The sequence below is a fragment of the Nyctibius grandis genome, chromosome 10 (genome assembly GCF_013368605.1).
Source record: "Nyctibius grandis isolate bNycGra1 chromosome 10, bNycGra1.pri, whole genome shotgun sequence".
In the NCBI taxonomy this organism is placed as follows: domain Eukaryota; kingdom Metazoa; phylum Chordata; class Aves; order Nyctibiiformes; family Nyctibiidae; genus Nyctibius; species Nyctibius grandis.
In genome coordinates this window covers 25,463,498-25,485,878 of record NC_090667.1, presented here as the reverse complement: position 1 = coordinate 25,485,878, position 22,381 = coordinate 25,463,498, and the positions used below count along the sequence as shown (strand labels likewise).

General features: G+C 46.4%; 1 protein-coding gene across 2 annotated transcripts; it reads left to right on the top strand.

The window, feature by feature from the left end:
* Positions 1 to 1,776: 1,776 nt before the first annotated feature.
* ACOX2 (acyl-CoA oxidase 2) lies at positions 1,777 to 21,354 on the top strand. Of its 2 annotated transcripts, none has more exons than XM_068409256.1 (15): positions 1,777 to 1,884; positions 2,571 to 3,025; positions 4,196 to 4,358; positions 6,710 to 6,861; positions 7,376 to 7,483; positions 8,236 to 8,355; positions 8,818 to 8,933; positions 9,342 to 9,514; positions 10,647 to 10,809; positions 11,361 to 11,551; positions 12,706 to 12,867; positions 13,832 to 13,937; positions 17,592 to 17,809; positions 19,555 to 19,687; positions 20,606 to 21,354. In XM_068409256.1, the coding sequence occupies exons 2-15, from the start codon at positions 2,866 to 2,868 to the stop codon at positions 20,666 to 20,668; spliced, it is 2,028 nt and encodes a 675-aa protein (XP_068265357.1). In that variant the 5' UTR covers positions 1,777 to 1,884; positions 2,571 to 2,865; the 3' UTR covers positions 20,669 to 21,354. The 2 variants fall into 2 exon arrangements, with proteins under 2 accessions (XP_068265357.1, XP_068265358.1); XM_068409257.1 differs by having other exon boundaries at positions 1,780 to 1,884; positions 2,853 to 3,025.
* The last annotated feature ends 1,027 nt before the right edge of the window (positions 21,355 to 22,381 follow it).

The window sequence follows — 22,381 nt, the reverse complement described above, 5'->3', positions numbered from 1 at the left end:
CTTGTGAAGAAATAAACTAAATGATTGTATATTTTAATCTTTTCCACAAGGAACTGAAAAAGCTTCGAGGATGCAAGCAGACAACAGCCAAATAAACTGAACGAACATAAAAATCAGTGAAGCCCAACAGCACCTCCTTTGTCAATGCTGTGTTAACTTACACATCAACAAGCTGTTTTCATCATCCACACCCAATGCTGCATCTATTGCTTCTCCCCAGACTTCATCTCAATTTACTGAAACTTTAAGGGCACAGAAATTGTGGAATCAAGCTTTGTGCATTGAAACTTCCCATATGTTTGATTTCTAACCAGCCACGGATGCCCACCTGCCTGGCAGGGTAGGACCCACAAAGCCAAGGAAACACGTTGCCCTTGGATTTAATTTAAAACCTCAAGGTAATCCTCAAACTAGTGAGCTCACTTTGTTATTTTTATACATTTTTCAAGTGTTTTAGCAGCAACCAAGACCACAGATTAAATAGATAAGAAAAAGAGGGGATGCTTCACACATGCAGGTCGCACACACCACACTCCCCGAGAACCAGGACTAAAACTGAATGCAGCAAAGCAAACTTTTCCCTCTGAGTGGTTTGTGCCGGGAAATGAAGTACACAACCCACCATGGCAGGATAACAAGTGAGCTATTATAAGCTGCAACAAGGTGGGAAGGTGTTTTGGAAACCTGACCCGAAGAACACATTTAGTCCACGAGCCCTCATCCCTAACAATGACCTGACTGCCCACATCAGTGCCACAGGGTGAGGAGGGTTGGGAACGCTGGGTACCTCCCAGTGTGGCAACCCCAGCAGGTACCTGGTGTTAGAGAAATGGATCCAAGCACCATCGTTACCTTGTTCTGAGCGGGAAGGTGGTATCTCTGCCATTAAGGATATTGCTAATGAGACACAGAAGTCCTTCTCATTCGCTTTGCTGCATTCAGAACCCAAACGCACCATCCACTGCCCGTGAGCACCCTCATTGCATTACAGTCAGCTGGTCTGATTTATTGTTGCTCCTCATAGCTGCTGGGCTCGGTTCACTCAGGCTCAAGCTTAAAATTATAGTTATGCAAAACCACATCTGATTTCCCACCCTTTGTTTAACTTCCCATGTTAAAGCAACCCTCCGGTATGGTGAATCCCACCTGTGTCACCTCCTTCCCTGACGAAGCAGCTTCCAGTGAGAGGCAAGCAGGTCTGAAGCAGCAGCACAGACTCACCGATGACCTGGGGGCCGGAGGGACTCCTCTCCGGTCAGGCTCCCAGGGGACTGTGAGTTGGCAGCTCCTGCCCAGTGGACACCAGGACAGACTGCAGCAGGGACAGATTCAGGACTGCCAGAGATGAAGGCAGCACGCACCCCGTGGGAACCTCCCTGTCCCCTGGCACCACCCAGCCTGCGGGGCACACCCCCGGTCTCCCGGCTTGCGCCCCAAACTGTGGGGAGGGCTGAGGGCAGTGCCATAAAAATGGGAAAACCTTGAGCAAGTCCAATCCACAGGCGAGGAGCGGCGAGAGCCCGAGGGGTGCTCTCCTCCACCCTGAGCAAACGGCAAAAAAAGACAAAAAATAAAAATATTGGGGCAGGGGCAGGGTGCCATTTTGGTGACAGAGCTGGAAGTGCAGCCCCCAACGCACAAATACCCTGACGAGAGATCAGAAAAATGGCATTTATTTTTTAAACCTTAGAGGTTCCGGCCCTCCAGCCCCGGGAGCTGCGGGAGCGCAGCGCGGGCCGCTGCCGGCAGAGGTCAGCTCCGCACCCGCGGAAACACTCCGGGGGCCGGGCGGGCCCCGCCGGCCCCGGGGACAAGGCCCGTGCAGGCGGACGCCGGGCGGGCGGGCAGCGGGCAGGCGGCGCCGCGGGGGACGCGGGGGACGAGGTACGCGGGGTTCGGCGTGTGCGGGGCGGACACACGCGGGTCCGTCCTCACGGAGCCCCACCGCGCGGGGAGCCGGCGGCCGGGCCGAGCGCACCGCGTCCCGGGGCGGCTCAAGGGCACCGCCGGGTTACTCCGATCCGAGGCTTTTCTCCCTCCCAAAATAAGACACCCTGAATTAAAGGCCTGGCTATCAGAAAAGCAAGAATAAAGAACATCTTTGCGAGAGTTTCCAGAGCTTAAATTTCTTATACTATTAAAAATAGTCCAGGAAGGCAGGCAGCCTCTTCAAGGGAAAAATCTGCTTCATTTTCCGCATACCACATTTTTTTTTTTTTAGTACTATCCTGTGACACATCCTACTAACACAGGAATTACAAGGTGAGGAGTTAATGTAAAGCCGAGCGCCGTGGGAAGCAGGACGGAGGGAGCGCAGGGCCGGGAGCCCCTTTGCAGGCACCCACGGGCTTGGCAGCAGCACCCGCGCCCAGCGTGGGGAGGGGAATGGGCCAGGGCCAGAAACTCCCTTAAACATTAACCCATAGTTGTGAGATATTCCAGCACTAATTTCTCATAAAATATTGGGGAGAGACTAGTGAAAGAAAAAGATTTTATGGTTTTTTTTAAAAAAAAAAAAGCATAAAACCTGCATTTTGAGCTCTTAAACATCCTAAATTTTCATTTTCCAGATCATTGCAATGAGGACAAGACAGTGCAACCCCTGGGGTTTTTTTTAAACTAACATGGAAATGTGTCTGTTTGTGTACAAAGTACACTCCTACACCTGTTTGGCTGAGCGCACTGCCCTGCAATAGCTGTGCCCGCAGCACAGGGAGCTGTGCCCCCGGCTGCCTCTGCAGCTACATCTGTGCCAAGCGACTGAAACCGCTCCTCGCTGCGCCCAACACCTTCATCAACCACCCTCTGAAGGGGTGCCAGCGCCTAACGAGCCCCATTCCTTCCCAGAGCAGCTCAACCTCCAGGATGGCTCTGCTAGAGACTGGAAAACACTCACAGGGCTCCATGCTCGGCAGCGTGAATCCTGACCTGGCCAGCGAGAGGCAAACGGCCTCCTTCAGCGTGGAAAAGCTCACGGCCCGGCTGGACGGCGGCGAGGAGCAAACTCGGATACGGAGGGCGGTGGGTGAGTGAGCCTTACAAGGGCCCTGGCTGCGGGCTGGTACAGACCATGTCCACGTCCCTGCTGCTTCTGCTCCTCCTTTGCAGCACAGGGGGTTCTGCTCTCCCAGATATTTGCTTATCGCCTGTCTCTTAAAAAAGTGGGAGCGTGGAGTTGCAGTCCCCTGTTAGTGTAAATCAACATGACTCCTCCACAGCCACTCCCACTGCCTGAAGCTTTTCCCCTTCCATGCTCCCATCCCCAGTATCTGGCAAGACTGGTTAAACTGGGACACAAGGACTGAGGGTCACACAGGGAAGCACCTCTGTGTGTGGGGGATGCGCATGGGGGTTAGTGCTGCTGCACAGCGATGCACGCCACGCGTGAACCACAGCTGGATGACCCTCCTCAGCACATCGGGCTCATTCGGGTGGGGAACTCCTCACATGGGTCAGCTTGGCCAGGCTGAGCTGCTCTCAGTCGTGATGGGTGTGCCAAAAAATGACTGTGTGCTCAGAAGGAACAGAGAAAAAAAAAGTAAGCTCTTTTGTCTCTGTAACTACCCCCATGTGATACCCTTATCAAATGAAAATGGCACAGGCCACTGGGATCGCACGCATCATGGTGCAACTGGAGTTCAGTAAAACCTTAAACATGGAAGGACTCAAAGGTTTCAAGGCAAAAAGGGAGCAATGGGAACGTTCAGGCTGACACAGAAAGAACAAACCCAGGAGTTGCTTCACAACGCTGCGAAGGGCCAGTAAAGTCCCGAGTCAAAACGTAGGTGCTGAGTGGGACACTCAAACTGCAGCTTTTGCTGCCATCACAGCACGGAAACAGCTGTTAGAGTCAGGGGGATCCATGGCATTTTCTGCGTGAGGCACAAAGTCACTCCAACACCTGACCAGGGACGGTGCCTTACCCTGCAGGGTCACTATTTCCACCAACAGACCCCTCTCTCAGGCCCACTCAGTTCCCCTCCCCTCCTTCCCCAAACCCACTGCTTTTCAGAGTTAGGTGTGACAGCCGTCAGAGCCGACGCTGGCAAAATAAAACCTGCCTGCCGTCACCCTAAACAGTCACAGCATCGGTATCCACGACCCCAGTCCTGTCTGCTCCTCCTGAGCAGGGCTCGAGGTGCTGCCCACACCCCTCCAGCCCCAGGAGAACCAACTCTTCTGTCTTGCTTTGCAGTTGAAGCTATCGAATGCGATCCTGTATTTAGCAGAGAAAATCAGTATTTCCAGAGCCAGAACGAGAGGTACGAAGCAGCTGTCAGAAAAGGTGTTCACCTCCAGAAAAAGATGCATGAGATGGGATGGACTGAGGATGGACCTGAATTCAAGTACATTTATAGGTGATTTTTAATTATTTTTTAAAACGTACAACTAATTTTTTGTTAAAAGTTCTGTGTGCCAACAAGAATTGGCTTTAGCAAAGGCTGGGAGAGGCCAACAGTTGACAGATAAGGTTTTGATACAAACGTGCTGCAGGTTTTTACCTTAGCAGCACGCTCGGGAAGAGGGAAAATGATGATACACAGCAGGGAACTTCTCAAAGAGCAGCACACGGCTACAGCGTGATAGATCACAGCAGTTCACATCCCCAGCATGATATTTCCACTTCAGCAAGCTCCTTACCTGTGCTACAGCTCTCATACCACCCCTCAGACATTTTTAAAAGTATAACCAGAATTGGAAGTGGTGCTGTTTCAGTTATGCTACTGACTTACAGATAAATTAAAAATTACATTTTCTCTATCTAGAAAACCCATATTGTATCAAAAAAGAAGAAAAAAAAACTTAGTTTGTAGGTAAAAGGAATAACATATTTTTCACAATCCTTTCCTTAACACTTTGCATGGGGTTGAGCTCCACACTTTAATTTTAATTGCTTGCCCCTCCTCCTTTCCCCCTTTGCTAAATAAAAGAACCAGTTTGCTGTTGCCCGGTGCACACTGTTAGTCTGGTGGGGTTACGTACCCAGTGAGAAGGTGCAAGTTCAAAAGTGTCATTCAAAAGGGCAATGCCCGAACCTTGCAAATCACCACTGACGCTCAAAGTCACTTTCCAATATTTCATCATATGAATGATTATAATTTTTTACACTAAGCTCTTTGCCGCCTACAGCGAGTGGGACTGATAAAGGGAGAAATCTTCCATCAAGAGCTCTTGGACCTGATCATTATATTCCCAATAAAAAGCAGCTCTCCACTCCTCCTTCAGAAGAAAAAAAAAGTCCCAGCAGATTTTAGAAACCTGACAAAACTCAACCGTCTGTCCCACCGAGGCTTGCTTTTATCAGGCCCCCTGAGGCCAAGTGCTTCGTCAGGGCCAGCCCTGCGCTACCACATTTTGCTGGATTTAGAGCAGAGCCACCTTGCAGGACAGCTCTCGTCTGGTGAAACACCAGGTGAGCACCAAGCTCTTCCTGGTGCCAGACACAGCGAGTCACTTGCACACATTTAAAAGACAGCTTTTTAAATCACAGCTAAAGTAACACTATTTCTGGATGGGCTGCCAAGGGTTCATTAAGTCTCTTTCTGTTAATCAAAGCAATTTGCCTTTAACTTCTTTGTTCATATTTTGCCCCCCACTTTTTCAGCATGACTGATTCTCTCTCAAGGCCAGTATAAAAGAAAGGTCACAGCCATGTGTTAACAATAAAAGGTATCTATCTAGAATGAGCTGCTCACTAGAGCACTGCAGTAAAGCAACGTGCTAACAGCCACACAAGCTACTGAGAACAGCAGAGCCACTTATTTTTAGGTGTGAGAGCACATGTGCTTATATCTGTGAGGTGATTCAACCATATTCTGAGGAATCCCAGGAAGAGAGACTATGTTCCTCATATTTTCTTAGGATTTCTCACACACACACACATACACAAAATAAAAACCTTAAAACAAATAAGTTTCTGATTTGCACCACAGAAATTACTGTACTCAAGTTCCCATACACAGCTTCTGGAAGAGTGCTTTATAGGATGCATGCAGCCCTATCATCTGGTGATGGCAAAGGACCTGACCAGACAATAAACCAGGTGTTACAAGGGTGTATTTTAATTTTTCCACAAGGCCAAGTCTCCATGAACCCCAGTATTGTTCACTGACAGTGACTGAGAGCAACCACCCAGGGAACAGTACAGCAAGGAACCCAACGTACTGAGGTATTTCCCCAGAATGGGAATGGGACGGTTCAGGAAATCCAGGTCGCAGATGCCTACATATGTAATTCAGTCTAATGTGCCCCACAGTGAACTGCCAGGGTTTGGGGGTTTTAGGTGGTGGGGTTTTTTTAGCTCAACCTTAAAATGTGACTTAAATAATCAGGAAAAAATTCCTATGAAGTAAAATAAAGATACAAAGGGCTCACAAGCTATCAGAGCCACAGGAGCTTTGGAGATGGGCTGGTTTTTTAGGAGCTCAGCATCTGCTGCTCAGAACAGATAATTCTTCCAAGAGCAAGGGAAATAATGAGCTAGCAACACTTCAGCAAACTGTGTTATGAAAGAAGGAACAAAAGCAGCTTGGAAAAGCACTTTTCCTGCAATACTGTGTTGGTGCTGAACGTTGGGTAAGGTATGACAACGCAGAAATCAAAAGGCAGCAGGTGGTACTGTCTGGTGACCGCCGCAATGTCACTGCATCATGCATCACATCCCTGGAACTTCATCCATGTAAATATACCCCTCGTGCCTTCTCCGCAGGGCGCTGTCAGGAGACGTCGCGTTTCTCCTTCACCGCATCTTCATAAGAAGTATTTCAGTGCTGGGCTCCGACCAACAGATCACCAAATGGATTCCTCTCGCCACCCAGTATCGGCTCATTGGTAGCTACGCCCAGACTGAACTGGGGCATGGTAAGGCTGCAAAGAAAACGCAGTGTTTCTCTAGGACGAGAGGCTCTGGCCCAGATTCTCGGGGGAATTTGAGTTCAAGTTGTCCATGCTTCACTGGGGCAGGGGTGGCTGAGGGGGGAAATGCCACCTGCATGTTAGAGGTTGATGTCCTCAGCGTTCCTCCACAAGCTGGAGATGCACTGGCTTTGGTTTTGCCAATGTGGAAAAAATAATGAGCGAGGACGAAAGCTCGTGGTTAGACAGCAGGCGGTCAGTGTCGGTGGAGGGGGTCAGCCGGGCAGCTTGCCCAACTTGATGGCTGTCACCATGAACCAGGCAGCTTGCCTGAGTACCATGTGGTTCAAGAGATCTTTGCAGGAGATGGTGTGGGGTCACTGAGAGCATCATCCCACAGTTCTCATCAGGAGGGTAAACCACAAAACCCTGGTAATACCCACACCAGCCTCCAGGGATCCTCCACTCTCTCCATCCTTATGATATACCAGGAAATAGATTTTTTTTTTTTTTTTTGAAGGAACTTATCTTCAGGGTTTGGAAACAACAGCAGTCTTTGATACCACTACGCAGGAGTTTATACTGAACACACCAAAGATCTCTGCCATGAAGTGGTGGCCTGGAGACAGTAAGTACCACACAAAATATTTTGGGTTTCCTCATTTGCCTCCTTCAGTTACTCGGTCTGCCCTGCTCAAGCTCCATGTTGAGGGCCCAGGTGCTAGCAGAGAACTTCAGTAAGAGATACACACATTGAAAGGCAAGTAAGAGACCAAAGGGTTTTGCACAAGTTCAAAGGCCAGAAGGGAGCCACCATCATCTATCAAAAGCCCTTGGGTGGCAGGGCTGGAGAACTTCGCTCAGGGAAACTCCTGCCTCTGCAGGAATCAACCTTCTCTTCTTTGTAAATAATACTCAGACAACCAAAAACTGCAGGGAGGTCATCAGCATAAAGGATCAGCATAAAGGATTCAAGTTTTCAGCCAGTCTCAACACAAAGGATTCAAGTGTGCAATTCATGGCTCCCTTCAGGAAGGTATTTCACAGAAAATAACTGGAGTTACTCTAACAGCCACAGCACTTCCCACTCTCAGCACTGCATGAACTTTACTTATTTTTTCTCATCTGCTTATGCAAACTGTTCCTGCAAGCCTCACAGGCAGTGAAAGAGGCAGAAGGGTGATGCAACTTCTGAGAGCCAAGGGCAGGCTCAGAGCGCAGATTTAGGCAACCTCCAGCTTCCAGCACCTGTGGATCACACCTACCCTGACGCGTATGTTAGCAAGACCTAACGCACAATGAGCATTGGCTACTGTTAACTGTGGAAGTGTTTGTGCTGTACCTTGTCTTAAGGGAATGGGGCTGTTTTTCTTCTCGCAGTGGGAAGGTCGGCAACACACACAGTGGTCTTTGCTCAGCTGTACGTCCACGGCAAGTGCTACGGCGTGCATCCCTTCATCGTGCAGATACGGAGCCTTCAGGACCATTCACTCTGCCCAGGTAAATGACTCCAGACACCGCAGTACTTGTGCAGGTGCTCTGCCTATTTTGCCCTCAGATGTTTTCTAAAGCATTGGGCCCAGGGAGAGTGAGCAGAAAGTTATAATCACCAAAACCAAACCAAGGGGGACACCCAAGGCATAGCTATCATTAACTCCAACCTTTTCATCTAAAGGAAGATTTATTGCATCCTAAGCCCTCTTCTTAACCAGAACGCCAAGCTGCTTTGACCACCTCTACATTAACACCTCAGTTCTGACCCCAGCCAACGTCAGTAACAGACGGATCACAGAAAAACCATGAGGCATTCAAAGCGCCTGTTTCATCCCTGAGGCAAGATCACCCATGCTGGGGAAAAAGCAGAGCTGAACGCACCCTTCCTTTGAGATCTCCAGCCTGCTGCAAAATGGGGAGAAAAAAGTTCAAGTGGAAATAAGCAGGCCATGTTTTCTCTCACTGCAGGCATAACTGCAGGAGACATCGGTCCCAAAATGAATTTTGAGCACATTGACAATGGCTACCTCATGCTGCAGAACGTGCGCATCCCCAGGGAGAACATGCTGAACAAGTTTTGTGAGGTACGTACAGACCCATCACAGACACGCCCATCAGACTCTCATTGCACAGCGAGAGAGAGAACAGGAACCTGCCTAAATTTAGGACAAAAAACTTGCTTTGAGGTGTCCGCAAGTCTCTGTGGTTTTATCAAGGGCAGGAGTTACCTGAACCCTAAACGAAACTCAGTGTCAGGAATTCCACGTTCAGAGGTTGGGGAACATGGGGCAGGCAGAACCTATCTGAGCTAGAAGCAGTAAGAGTTTATCTCTTCAAATTGGTATGTTTCATCCATCATACATAAAAATATTCAGTTTTGCATTCAGTGAAGGATTTTGATGTCCATTTTATTCTACGCATAGAGATCACACAACCGTCCTAGTATGGAAGCATTGAAGAAGGTGGCATCTAATATCCTCTCTCTACTCTAGGTTCAACCAGATGGCACCTATGTAAGACAGGGGTCACAGAAGATTAATTATTTCACCATGACTACAGTGCGCATTTCCCTCATTTCAGACGAAGTTTTAATACCTCTAATGAAAGCTTGCACCATTGCCATACGATACTCTGTGGTTCGCCGACAGTCCAAGTTAAAGCCTGGGTAATGCCACGCGAGTCCGCAGCGGTGGGAAGGGGACCACACTCCATCTTCCCCCCACACCAGTCTGTATTTCTACTTTTCATCTTATCTTTCAGCACGTCACTGGCTTATTTCCTGGCCCAGATAGGGTATTACTGACGTGCTGCCCCATTATTTACATTAACGAGCTTCAGTTAAAGTACAAGAGAATGTTTACAGTTCTTGCTGAGATAAGTTGCATAGTTTGAATAGCTCAGTGGTTCACAGAGGCAACTTATTTTTCTTATAACTGGCCTTCCCGTGTAATCCCATAACTCAGCAGAATCCAGACAAAGCAGACAAGTTGCTGAATTCTTATTCCATAGCATCCTACTAGTGGGCGCGATATTAAAATACCTTCCAACATCCACAATTCCAATATCCACACTTTACAACACTGAATTTTATTAGTCTGGTAAGAATCTCCGTAATTTTTAAATAGATATTTTCGTTTGAATGGGTTTCAAAAATTTCCACTTAAATCTCCTTCCAAAAGCAAGAAGATCCTAACGAGAACGTGGTTTGGTTCAAACGCAATCCAAACACAAGAGCACAGCATGCTGAGCTATTGTAATGACCAGCTCCATCATTTGAAGTCCTAAGCGTACTAACCACAGCAACAGTGGTAAAGAACATCCAAAAAAATGCTCAGAAAGCTTAAAATAATTTAGACTTAAATATTTTCAGAGAACCTTATCTACACCCAGGGCCACAAAGATCCAGTTTGAAAAGCCAAAGCTTTTCAGGGTGCAGTGCCACCGCCTCCCCTATAACACCTAGCAGCTTGCTGCCCTGGAAGGCTTCATCCTCGTCCTCTCCCACAGTCCCTGTTCTCCCTTCATAATGACCCATCACACAGAGCCTTTTCTACACTGTTAGGCTGGTTCAACAACACAGCAGAAAACCCACTTTTTTTCTTAGTCGGGCTTGTTTCTCAAACAGCTTGTTTCTCTTAGCAAGCCGGGCAGATTTGCTGCCATGACATCAGCTCGGTCCTGTTCACATACTGCTTCTTGGTAATGAAAAATGCCGTCTGTCATTATGCGATAGGTAAACTAACAGTAGCTATGCCCATGTCCACACTTTCCCTACTTCATCAGCTCTCTTCCAACAGGCAACAAGAAGCAAAAATCCTTGACTACCAGACTCAGCAAGAGAAATTGCTGCCCCAGCTGGCAGCAGCCTATGCCTTTCATTTCATCAACGACTACCTGCAGGAGCTGTTCAACAGGGGGTACACAGAGATCCAGAGGAAGAACTTTGACACGCTGCCAGAGGTGAGCTGCTTCTCATCTCTAAATATCACAGCATTTGCTTTACCACCCCAAATTTTTCTTTTTGGGAACTATTACAGAGTGAAAAGTCCTTGAAAAGCATGTCCGTTGGATAAAAACCTTGTTCCAAGTAGCTGGTGGCACAAAGTGTTATTTCACAACTCCATCTACAAATGCACATGCAAATATTCACTTCTGAGCCAAAACCAAAAATGTGACTTTTTAGATAGAACATAAGATTTCGCAACTGGAAGCCTGCAATGAAAACACACTCTGAAAAAGGGCGGCCAAAGCCACTGCTGGTTGAGAGAAACCCAAAAATGCATAAGCTGACCACAGCGTGCCCAGCGCGAGGGTGTGCAGCATCCCCGGCAGAAACGGAAGGCCAGGCTCAGGGAGGTGGGTGCCACACCAGCATGAAAAGGAGGATCTGACAGGGACTTCATGCCCAGAAATTGCACAAAATTAAAAAAGGAAAAGAAACTTATTCTGAGGATTGCTTTAGAACACTTTCACCATTAACACTCTGCCTTTTTTTTTCTTTTTTAAAACAGCTCCATGCATTTTCTTCAGGCTTTAAAGCCATGGTTACTCAGTACAGCACTTCAGCAGTGGAGATCTGCCTCCGGGCGTGCGGGGGACATGGTTACTCCTTGCTGAGTGGACTCCCTTCCTTGTATACCAAAATACTTGCTTCTTGTATTTATGAAGGGGAAAACACCATTTTGCTCCTGCAAACTGCCAGGTAACAATTCAAATCAGTTCCTCTAAAAGCCTGCCCCCTCATTTATTCAACCTCTACCACTTCTTCTCCAAAACCAGTAAAACCAGCTACTCCTTTCTCACAGCGCCTTCTAAAAATACAGCTCAGGACATAAACTACTCATGTCTTCTGTCTAACAGGCCCAGAGGTGTGTGGGAATTGGATTCTCTCTTCTGGTTTTGGTTTTGGGACGTATGCAGGTGCTGTTCTGCATAACCTCATTTTCCTCTCTGTCTAGCAGCGCAGCAAAAGCATTGCTGTACAAGTTTTGCCATTTATTTTTTTAAGCAATCAATGTAACGTGATATTCGTAAAGTGAGGTTGATTCAGAGAAGGCAAAGTTGTTGGATACTGAAAGCGGATGAGTCATGCTCCAGGAACACCACTTTCCTCCAAACACGCAGACTGGTGATTATCCAGAGTAGATTAAATACAGGACAAAGAAACCACAACTGCTTGAACTTCTAATAATGTGTTTTTACTAAAAGGAAAAGACCAGTACACTTCCCACGGACAGAGGTGCTACCACGCAGCTCTGTGCTTGCGTGCGGACGCTTCTGCACTCCTTACTGCCTCTTCTTGCAAGATCAATAGCAAGGTTAAGAGAAATGCTGTAACCTTTTACTTCCAGACCTGGTCAGTCTAAGTGATAGCAGAGGTGCCAAAAAAATAAGGGAGTGGGGAATGCTCCTTGGAAACATGTTTAGCTCCAAGAAAGGGTCTCACGTTTGTTAACACAATGTGACTGTGTGTCGGGGATCACAGAGGGTAAGACCAAACCACCATTAAGACTCGCAAAGCATTAAGACTCAGGCTGCAAAGTTGATAATGTATCATCACCATGCTGCTGGGACTGCTAACAGCCACAGCAAGTTTCTTTCTAAAAATTCATCACTGCAAATTGCTGTAGCACTGAATACGGTAGACAGCCTACCCCTGAGACCCATCACAGATCAGGTTATTGCGAACAACATGCAAAACAAAAGGTCATTACTTGTTCAAGTCCATTCTGGACCACTGATGGGATGGGTCACACCTTGCTGCTCCTCACCCGAGTCCACTTTACTTTTCTGCATGACCATTTGCTGCATGGGGATCGCAACCATACCCTGCTCTGACTGTTACCCTCTTCCCAGGTTCCTGATCAAGTGCTTCACGGCAGCCAGCGCTGGCCAGCCTGTTCCGCCATCTGTCACCTACCTGGCTGTGGTGAAACCTGGGAAGTGTCCAGCCAAGAACAAGTTGGATTTTCTCAGCCCGGATATTTACACTGAGGCCTATCAACACGCAGCAGTCAGGTCAGTACGGAGGACAGGAGATGGGGTTTCTCTCTTTGATACCAGATATGCATTAAGAGCTCAGCTTCTTCTTGCTTTAAAGGGAGGTAAAATAACATAAGTTACACAAGAATTGACACCATCTGCTCCTGAAAGAGAAAAGCAAGACTCACACAGGATTAACAGCCACGTCAAATGTTTAATATGAAGCTTTCACATTCAGAACAGTTGATTCTATACCGAGCTGATGGCACTATTTAAGTAAATCCCAGACCACATCACTGAGTTGCCATCCAGTAAAACCTTTAGGCAACTGGACCCTGTGCAATTCCATACAGAAAGTCAAAATTTCACATACCTGTGAAACTGATGTTAGTTTTCAGTTAACACCGCAGCAAACACAGAGCCTCTCATTCTGTCTGCAGCCTTTCAACTACACCTTCAACTACTCAACACAAATAGAAACAGTATCATGAGGGAACTCACCAGTATCATGTGCATGGTTATGGGCCATATAGGCGTCATCTCTGAAAACCAGGTAGACAGATAGACAACCCTGCTGTCATTCAGTCACTGTAAAAACAGAGCCACTCTTCGAAAGCTTCACTGGCAATGGGAGCAGGATTTGGATCCCTGTGTAGAAAAGGAGAAACATAATGTAACATCAGTCCAATATTATCACCAATTTCTTTTGTTTTGCAAACTCTCCTTACACACACACCCCCCAAGAAAAACTCATCAGACCCCCCTGGGAAACTACCCTGGAAGCTGAGAAGGCAGAAATCCTTCAGTACTGGGGTGGTCTGGGTGCTTCTCCCCATTTGTATTTCGATTTTGCATAATCTTAAGTTCGCACATACTGAGCGCAGATAACTCCAAATGTCAGAAATGCCATTTTGCCATATGATCATACACGAGGCTGAGTATGAAACGAGTGCATGTGGGCTGCTACATTCATACACAATATGCTTTTTCAATTTTCCAGACTCATAAGCAGCGCAGCAGCTAAACTACAGGGCTTGATTCAGTCTGGAGTCAAAAAGCATGACGCGTGGAACCAGTGCACCGTGCAGCTGGCGCAGGCTGCGAAGGTGAGCAAAACTGATCTGCTTATTTGACATTTGTCTTTAGGATACAATACGCAACAGAAACTACATGATTAGCTTAAAGTCTCAGCACTGTTTATTGTTTTCTGTTAGCATCTAAGGGACACCACAAAGACCAGGGCACCATTGAGGGGGGGGCTCAGGTTCTTTGCCCACCATCCTGTTGTAAAGGGGCTGCTGGGAAGGTGGCGAGCCCGGGTCCCAGGTGCCACGCTGAGACGCATCAGAGGGCGCCCTGCTCCGCGCTTGCGAGCGGCGGCAGGGCGGGGTGGGAGGGAGGGGCTGGCCCCTTCCCAAAGCCCCAAGCAAAGCCCATTGCCTCCCGAAACAGGGACCCTGGCCGGGCCCCAGCCCCTGCTCCGCGGAGGCCAAGGTGGTTTGCAGCCTGCAGCTCTGCATCCTTCCAGCCCTGCAGCCCTGCCCCGCCGAGGGGGAGGTGGTTTGCAGCCTGCATCCCTGCATCCTTGCTTCCCTGCATCCTTGTTTCCCTGCATCCCTGCAATCCCTGCTCTGCAGAGGGAGAGGTGGTTTGCAGCCTGCATCCTTGCATCCCTGCCCCACAGAGGGTGAGGTGGTTTGAGATCGGATCATCCTGAGTGCCATCACACGGCCCATGCAGGACAATCGGGGCATCAGGGCCAGCCAACATGGATTCATGAAGGGCAGGTCCTGCTTGACCAACCTGATCTCCTTCTATGACAAAGTGACCCACTTAGCAGATGAGGGCAGGGCTGTGGATGTATCTATCTAGACTTCAGTAAGGCATTTGACAGTCTCCTACAGCATCCTCCTAGACAAACTGGCTGCCCAGGGTGTGGATGGGTGGACCCTTCGATGGGTTAAAAACTGGCTCGATGGCCGAGCCCAGAGAGTCGTGGTGAATGGGGCAAAGTCCAGCTGGCGGCCGGTCACTAGCGGTGTTCCCCAGGGCTCAGTTCTGGGGCCGGTGCTGTCCAATATCTTTATAGATAGGTTAGACATTAGGAAGCATTTCTTCTCAGAAAGGGTCATTAGCCATTGGAATAATGGCTGCCCAGGGAGGTGGTGGAGTCACCATCTCTGGATGTGTTTAAGAAAAGACTGGACATGGCACTTAGTGCCATGGTCTAGTTGACGTGGTGGTGTCAAGGCAATGGTTGGACTCGATGATCCCAAAGGTCTCTTCCAACCTGATTGATTCTGTGATTCTGTGATCTTTTTATAAGAATCCAGCATTTCTGGCTCCCAGAGGAAAGCCTCCCCAAAGCCACCCTGCTGAAAGCTGGTGGAGTCACAGCAAGGGTGAAACACACCTGGTATTTCTTACATCTACCACTCTCACAAGGAGAGATAACTGCAGGAAAAACAATGAAAAGCAGTGATAAGTGCAATGTTAATTACTATTGAAAGAAAAATCAAATCAAAGTCAAATTAATAAGATATTCAAAAACCAACTCCCAGTTCACATAGACAGGCAATCAGCATGCCTTCAGCTGAAGTAGGATCAGGACAGCAGCATTTGTTCCCCAAAACAGCAGTTAGTTAGTACAGAACCAAGCAGAAAATAAAGCAAGAGGGGAGAAAAGTCCTAAATCTAGATGAAAACCAAAACCACTGATACTTCAGTATCTCCAAAAAACAAAATTCTTTTTTAAATATGCAACTAAGTGCAATTCCTCTACAATTATGGTGAAGGTCCTTCCTTCCTTCCTTCCTTAGGAAGCTGAGGAAAGGAAGATTTTGGAACAGATCCACGGCTTGTTTTAACTTCATTCAATTTTTAATGAAAAACATCTTGCTGTAATCTAGCATTCAGCCAGAGCCAGCCCAAATTGAAATGGACTTAGCAAGAAACCCCTGACAGGGAAAAAGGAACCCTACCCACACCTAACTGTGTTGATACCATCTTGGTAGGGAACAGTCCCCTCGTAGTCAGTCAAGTAGATGAAGTCCTTGATGAGTAAAACTCTGTCTCAGCAACAGCCAAGATCCTTTCAAAACCATGGGAAGCGTTGATCCGCTCATACCGGTAAGCATGGTTATGATCCTTCAGAACAAGAACTCACTGAGTAAGGGAGCAAAGACTTCATCTCAGCAGCAGCATTTTTTGTGGTCACCTGTCTGCCGTGCGTCACCCTCCGCTTTCAATTACACAGACTCAGTGGAAGCAGCAAGTATTCAATGCTGTAAGCTTGAAAAAGAACAGAAAAACTGTGCAATTGCCTCAAAAATAAAGGAGGCCTCCTATAAACAAAGTGACTTTTTAAAATTACTTTCCCAAAAATTGTTTAAATGTAAATATATTGTTAGTGGAATTAAACTGAAGCAAAGTGCTCCTATTTGAGATTACCTCTAGAAAAGGCTCTGACCAGCACGCCCTGCACACAAACCTGAACAAACCATTCCCACCCAAACGGGTGGCCAAGGTCTCTGGGCTGAAGAGCAGAGGAGACCGCGTGTCAGAGGAGGAGCTGGAATCCATCTCCCTCTGAGAAGTGAAGAGGAGAACCTTCTGAAGAGCCTGACATACGCAGAGGGCTGGCTGTGGTATTGTCAGTGGCGATTGTGCTGCTAGACTCTTCAGAAAATGGGATCTGGGCCCCCAAAGTTTCTTAGATACTTCAGGGAGAGGAAGAGTCACCCAAAACCCTTGAGTTTCGCCCATAACTTTAAAACCTTGATAGTCTGCTGCCTTCTTGGGGCACTTCTGTATTTACTTCTTATTCCACACCTTCCCTGGAGACTCACCCACACGACTGGCACGGCAGCTATATGAACTGACGCCTGCCAGCTCTCAGCTGAGTGCCTCAGACACTGGGTACAGCTTCGCTGCAGACTCCACACGGGTTAATTGCTTGAGTAGACACCCAGCTTCTCAGGCAGGTTCTGCAGTCCACGCTGGCCTCCACACTGCTTGACTGTGCCAGCAGGAAAGAGCTGCAGTGCAGGTGTGCCGTGCTTACACCCACAGCTGGGAGGAGAACTGTACAGCGGGGGAGTGAACCCACACAGATGCCAACACCACCAGCCACCCGCAGTAATGTTGGCATAACAAGAGTCAGCCCCACAAACAGGTGGAGCCAGCCTGCTTCATGTGCTCTGGACCTCAGCGAATATTTCTGTAACTTGGCAGTTAGACACTCTACTGGTGTCTGACCCAGAAATTACCAGTTTACTTAAAACCACAAAAGCGAGAGGTAAATTTGGCTGTTCTTCCGTGACAACGGATGTTTTCAGAGCTGAAACCCTACAGACACTGAGCCCAATGTACCATGAGCCCAAGGTCTTCAACAAAAGAGTTTTCTCCGGTTGATGTATAACCAAGATTCCCTTGCTAGGGGTCAACATAAGCACATTCCAATGAGTTTCCATCACATATCATCAGAAATATTTAGAATACACACTACCATGATCTCTGAAGTCGTTTTCTAGAGTTTACAAATACCACAGTGTTGACTGTTTATACCCCCAATTCTCTCCTCTCCTGTCGCTGTAAGACATGAATGCAAAAGGCCTCGTCAACCAGCAAACAAAGAATACAGATTGGAAAAGTGCCAGGGAAATGAAAAGGGTTTATATTCTTTGCTAGAATGTTTGAGTCACTTGGCCTACTAAAAGTGTTTTGAGGTGCATTCACTGTTGACTGCACTTGTTTTCCAGGCTCACTGCCACTTCATCACAGTGAAAAACTTTGCAGAAACTGTGGAAAGACTCGAGACCAAGGCTGGCATCCAGAAGATTATGAAACATCTTTGTGACCTGTTTGCATTACACGGGATCTTCTCAAATGCAGGAGTCTTCTTGCATGATGGATACCTATCTGGAGCTCAACTGGACATGGTCACAGCATTGTACCTGGACCTCCTGGCTGTCATTCGGTGAGCTGCTCTAGCATGAGAGGAGATACACAGCTATTCAGTTTGTCCCTGTGATAGATATAAAATGGTGCTGCTGTACCTATGGCAACATCTCCAATTCACCTCATTCTGGTTTTATTTTCATTGCCTAGCAGCACTAGAAATTGATTGAAACATCTACACAGAGCTCCTTTTCACAGCAAAACAGACCTAAGTGTCCAGGTCCTCTGCAATCTCTAAATTAAAGTTCTGTAGCATGAAATCTTAAATTATAAATCAAGAAATCCTGAACACTTTCTACCTTTTGCAGTAGAGCAAAAGCAGGAAAACATGTAGTCAGAGCAGCGCTGGCAGGAGGCAGCCACAGCAACCGATCATACACTGCAAAATCTGCTTAAGCCGCAGCTAATACAGCCTACTCTGTTGCCATGGCTGAGTCCAACTGGTACCCAAACAATCCTGCCTACAGCTAGTTCAGATGCATCTGCTCGACTCCGTTTATTACTAACTACGTGAATTCTGAGATACGCTAAGGTTTCAACTTACCACAACGCTCACAAAGGCTTTTTGACAAAGGGTTCATCTTTCACTGCTCAGCGGTGTTTGTCAAGGACAGATTAACTTACGGTGCAGAGAAGTAAGTTGCTACTGCATGTAAAATTCTACTTAAGCCACCTAGAGAGAAGCGGGAATACAGCATAACCAAGAGCTGAACAGGACTGAGCCAAACAGCAAGCTCAGAACTGATGGCAGAATTCAAGTTAAGCGACAAGATTAACATAACATTTTCAAAAGCCTGACACAGCGTCATCTCTGGAATTCATCGCAACTTCTCTGTGTTAGTCCATGCCTTGTTAACAGGATTTAAAAATGGAGTGGGTATTTACCTGGGTAATTAAAGTCAGTTATTTACAATTAGTAGAAAGGATACAAACACTTCCCAGTCTGTAGCAAAAACCCAGCCTTTCCCCAACCCCCAAACAGCCCTTCCCCAAAAGGAACTGGTAGATGCAAATGCCAACATTTGAGCAAACTGCTTTGCAGCCCTGTATGTCAGGTGTGGGGTACAGCCAGCACGACTTCCTACACCCAGGACAACAGGAGGACGAGGGAAAATAAACCGTCTCCTGCTTAGGAGAAGACGCTGTCATTACATACTTGCCCTTATGCTCTAGCTGTCTGTTGCTGACTGCTGTCAGATTGGCCCCTGGGCTAGATGGGCCCTTGGTGCGGTTCAGGGTTGCTTTGTTCTTACGGACACAGAGAGAGTAGATGACCTTGGCACCCCATGATGAGGTAACAGAAATACTTAAGAGGAGATGAAGGCTGGAGAGGGCAAAGCACTTCACATCAATCTAGTAGCAACCTTACTCCATTTTGTAAGACAAACACATACAGCATGAGAAAAACAAAACAAAACAAACAAACAAACAAACAAAAAAAAAAAAGCAAGAACTGGCAGAGTCCGCTGAGAAAACATCTGACGTGATTGAGTCCTAAATTAGGGACAGACCCCAGGTGATTACAAGACCCTGCAAATACCCGTTCAACAGCACAGACAACTCCGGGCGTTAGTAGAACATGCCTCTGAGGGATCCAAACAAGCAGGATTTTCCCCACAGTGTAGGCAAGGGGAAAAACTGGCACAAGCTTTTTAGGCTGAGGCACCTGGACAACTGACTTTCAAGCTTACCTTTGACTTCCTTTCCTCCCTTACAAAGCAATGCCCGCTTCCGTAACACGAATATCATTCCCCTGCTCCTTAGGAAGGATGCTGTTCCGCTGGTGGATGCGTTTGACTTCACAGATAAGAGCTTGAATTCTGCGCTTGGCAGTTACGATGGACAGGTTTACCAACGGCTTTACGAGTGGGCTCAGAAGTCACCGACCAACAAGCAGGTATGGATGCTGAAGTACAGCCAGGAACTCCTGCATTTGCCAGAGCAGAAATTGATTGATTTTCTTTTAATAGAAGCAATACAGATAAAAGTAAGTGGAATAAGAGCCTTTAGTCCTTAGTATCTCACTCTGAACAATGACCTGTGGTACTCCAGTTATGCCACCTAAAGTCTTAGCTCAGACATTTACCCTAACGATGAATTACAGCCCCCAGAGTACTAGAGCTCATACCTAGGAGCTGGACTGTCGTGTGCCACCAATGTGGTTTTGGCTTTTCAGCTTACATCACTGAGGTAACATTGTATAAAATAAGCTAAAACAAAAGTCTGTTTACGTAGTTTACATATTATGGCTGCAAGACCCACTAATTGCAGGGTATTTTCCATTCACTGGTACTTTTACTAGCGCAATACTTAATTTTTTTTTAATAATATGTTTAACCAGAAAGAGTATAAATGTTAAACAAGGCAATTTCATCCCTCATGGTCTTTAGCATTTTACTTTCACTTCTTAATTCATCCATATTGTGGAGTAATATAAAATTTTGCACGATGCAAATAGCTATTGCTCTGTTTGAAAACTCATTTTGCCTTAAGTGAGATTTTTACTGTGGTAATCAGGAACCCCTTGAAATTCTACAGCTGAACACAAAATTTGCCTTCAGCAAACGTTCAAGTTCAAGCATATTTTTTTGAAGTGAAATAGTAAGCTGTTCCATTTGGGACGAGTATTGTGTACTGGTTAGGAAGGACAGCACATACTATAGGGAAAGAAATCTTGCACAGCTGAAGTAGCTGGCTGGGTTTTTTTAAGTAGTCTAGCTTTCTGATGTCAGAGATCATTCTTAAGAAAAAAATTATAGCCTTTTCCTTCTTCTTAATGACTATTAATTCCTTTCCACATTCTCTTTCTGAACAGATGAGCCCAGCCTATGAGAGGTATTTGAAGCCACTTCTTCACAACACGCTATCGAAATTGTGAAGACCATGATCTAAGCGAAGGCCACACATTTCCTCCTGTTCTTTGTGCAGCAGTACATTTATGAAGCATCAGTAATGACTAATCAGAATTAATAATCAGTTGCTTACTTACAGTTGCAACAAGTATGAAAGAAGGTTCTTAGCCAGCTATTTGCATTTAATCAGACAGAAGCCAAACAATGCTGAGTGGTCCCCACTGCTATGAGGCAATCTAGTCAGACATAGTCTAGGGTTTGTCGTTTCCTAACCTGAAGTGTCCTGATAGCATCAAAACTATGCCATTTGCCTTTCTTATTCTTTTTCTAAATCCACTATATGACAATTAAGGAGAAAAAAAAACACATTATGAGCTCCCCCTCAGTGTGTTGTAACTGTTCAGTGCCTTCAAAAAAAAACCATCAAACCAAAAAAACTCACTTTACTGAAAAATCCAAGGAAGGTAAAATTATGGTCCTTGGTCTCTAGGACAACTTGCTCTCTTGGATCAAGAAGTGTATTAGAGAGTATGTCTGTTTGGACAATTAAAAAAAGCTCTTAACTTGCTCAGCGGTGGAGTATTCCTGGCTAATGAAGATTCAGACAAAGCTGATGCCAACTCCAGCCTGCAGAATTTACTTTCCCATTAATAAAGCTGCTCATACTGTCTTTCTATAAATCTTGGGCTCCAATAAAGTGTATTATTTGGAATGCTGCTTCTCTAATTATTTTACTTCATAATTATGGAAAGGGCAGGCTGATCCAGGCCAGTCATTAATTTGCTAGTAAATGAAGTGTTGCAAAGAACATCTTGTGATTATAATTCAATGCCAGTTAACACAGATATTTCTTACCACGTGTTGCAGGAAGGAAACAACCACTTTTCCTGAGCTTCATCAGTTCAGCTTTTCTTTCCTCCCTTATAGGAAGAATAAAGCTCTTACTGCCTCTTATTACAAAAGTCAAAACCCCTACAAGGTATGAAGAGGGGGAGACGAAATATGACAAATACACCCCTGAGACAGGCCTTCTGAGTGAGGGGTGGGATGGAAAGCTCCCACCTTAAAGAACCAGCAGCTACCATAGAAATCCAGACCCCCTCTTACACCCCCAAAGAGCTGTGATCCGCACCGCCCAGAGAGCAGAGCCGTTGTGGTAAGGAACACTTGTGAGGAGAACTTCACAGGAGAACATGATCCATCCATCAAAACGGGTATCAACTCTCTTACTCCCAACAGCATTCAAGTTAGAGCATAACCAGAAATTCTATTAATAACTATGACAAAGTGCCCAAGATAAGCAGAAATGGCTACTCAAAATTGAGTAAAACCACAGAACTTGAGTGCCTTGACTTCAACATCAGCAGAAACAGCACTCTACAGTTAAAATTATATATATAAAGTAACCAGATAAATCACTGACAAACGAGACGCTACTTAGCGGCTACAAGTATTTAGGCTCCATCCCTGTCCCTTTAGCCAGTACAAATACTTGCCGTCCTTTTGTTAGTCATAATGCAGTTTTCAAAACACAAGCTTCTTCTATAATGAGGACAGTTGAATCAACTGATTAAGATGAAAAGGAACAAATACATCAGTAACCGAGGAGAAGAGAGCCCTACCAGAGCTTCTGAAGTACTCTGCAGAACAGAAAATCACTTTCTGTGTGGGTTTTTTGTTTGGTTCATTTCGGTTTTTTAAGTATTAGAGTTCTAGAAGACAAAACAAATACAAAATAG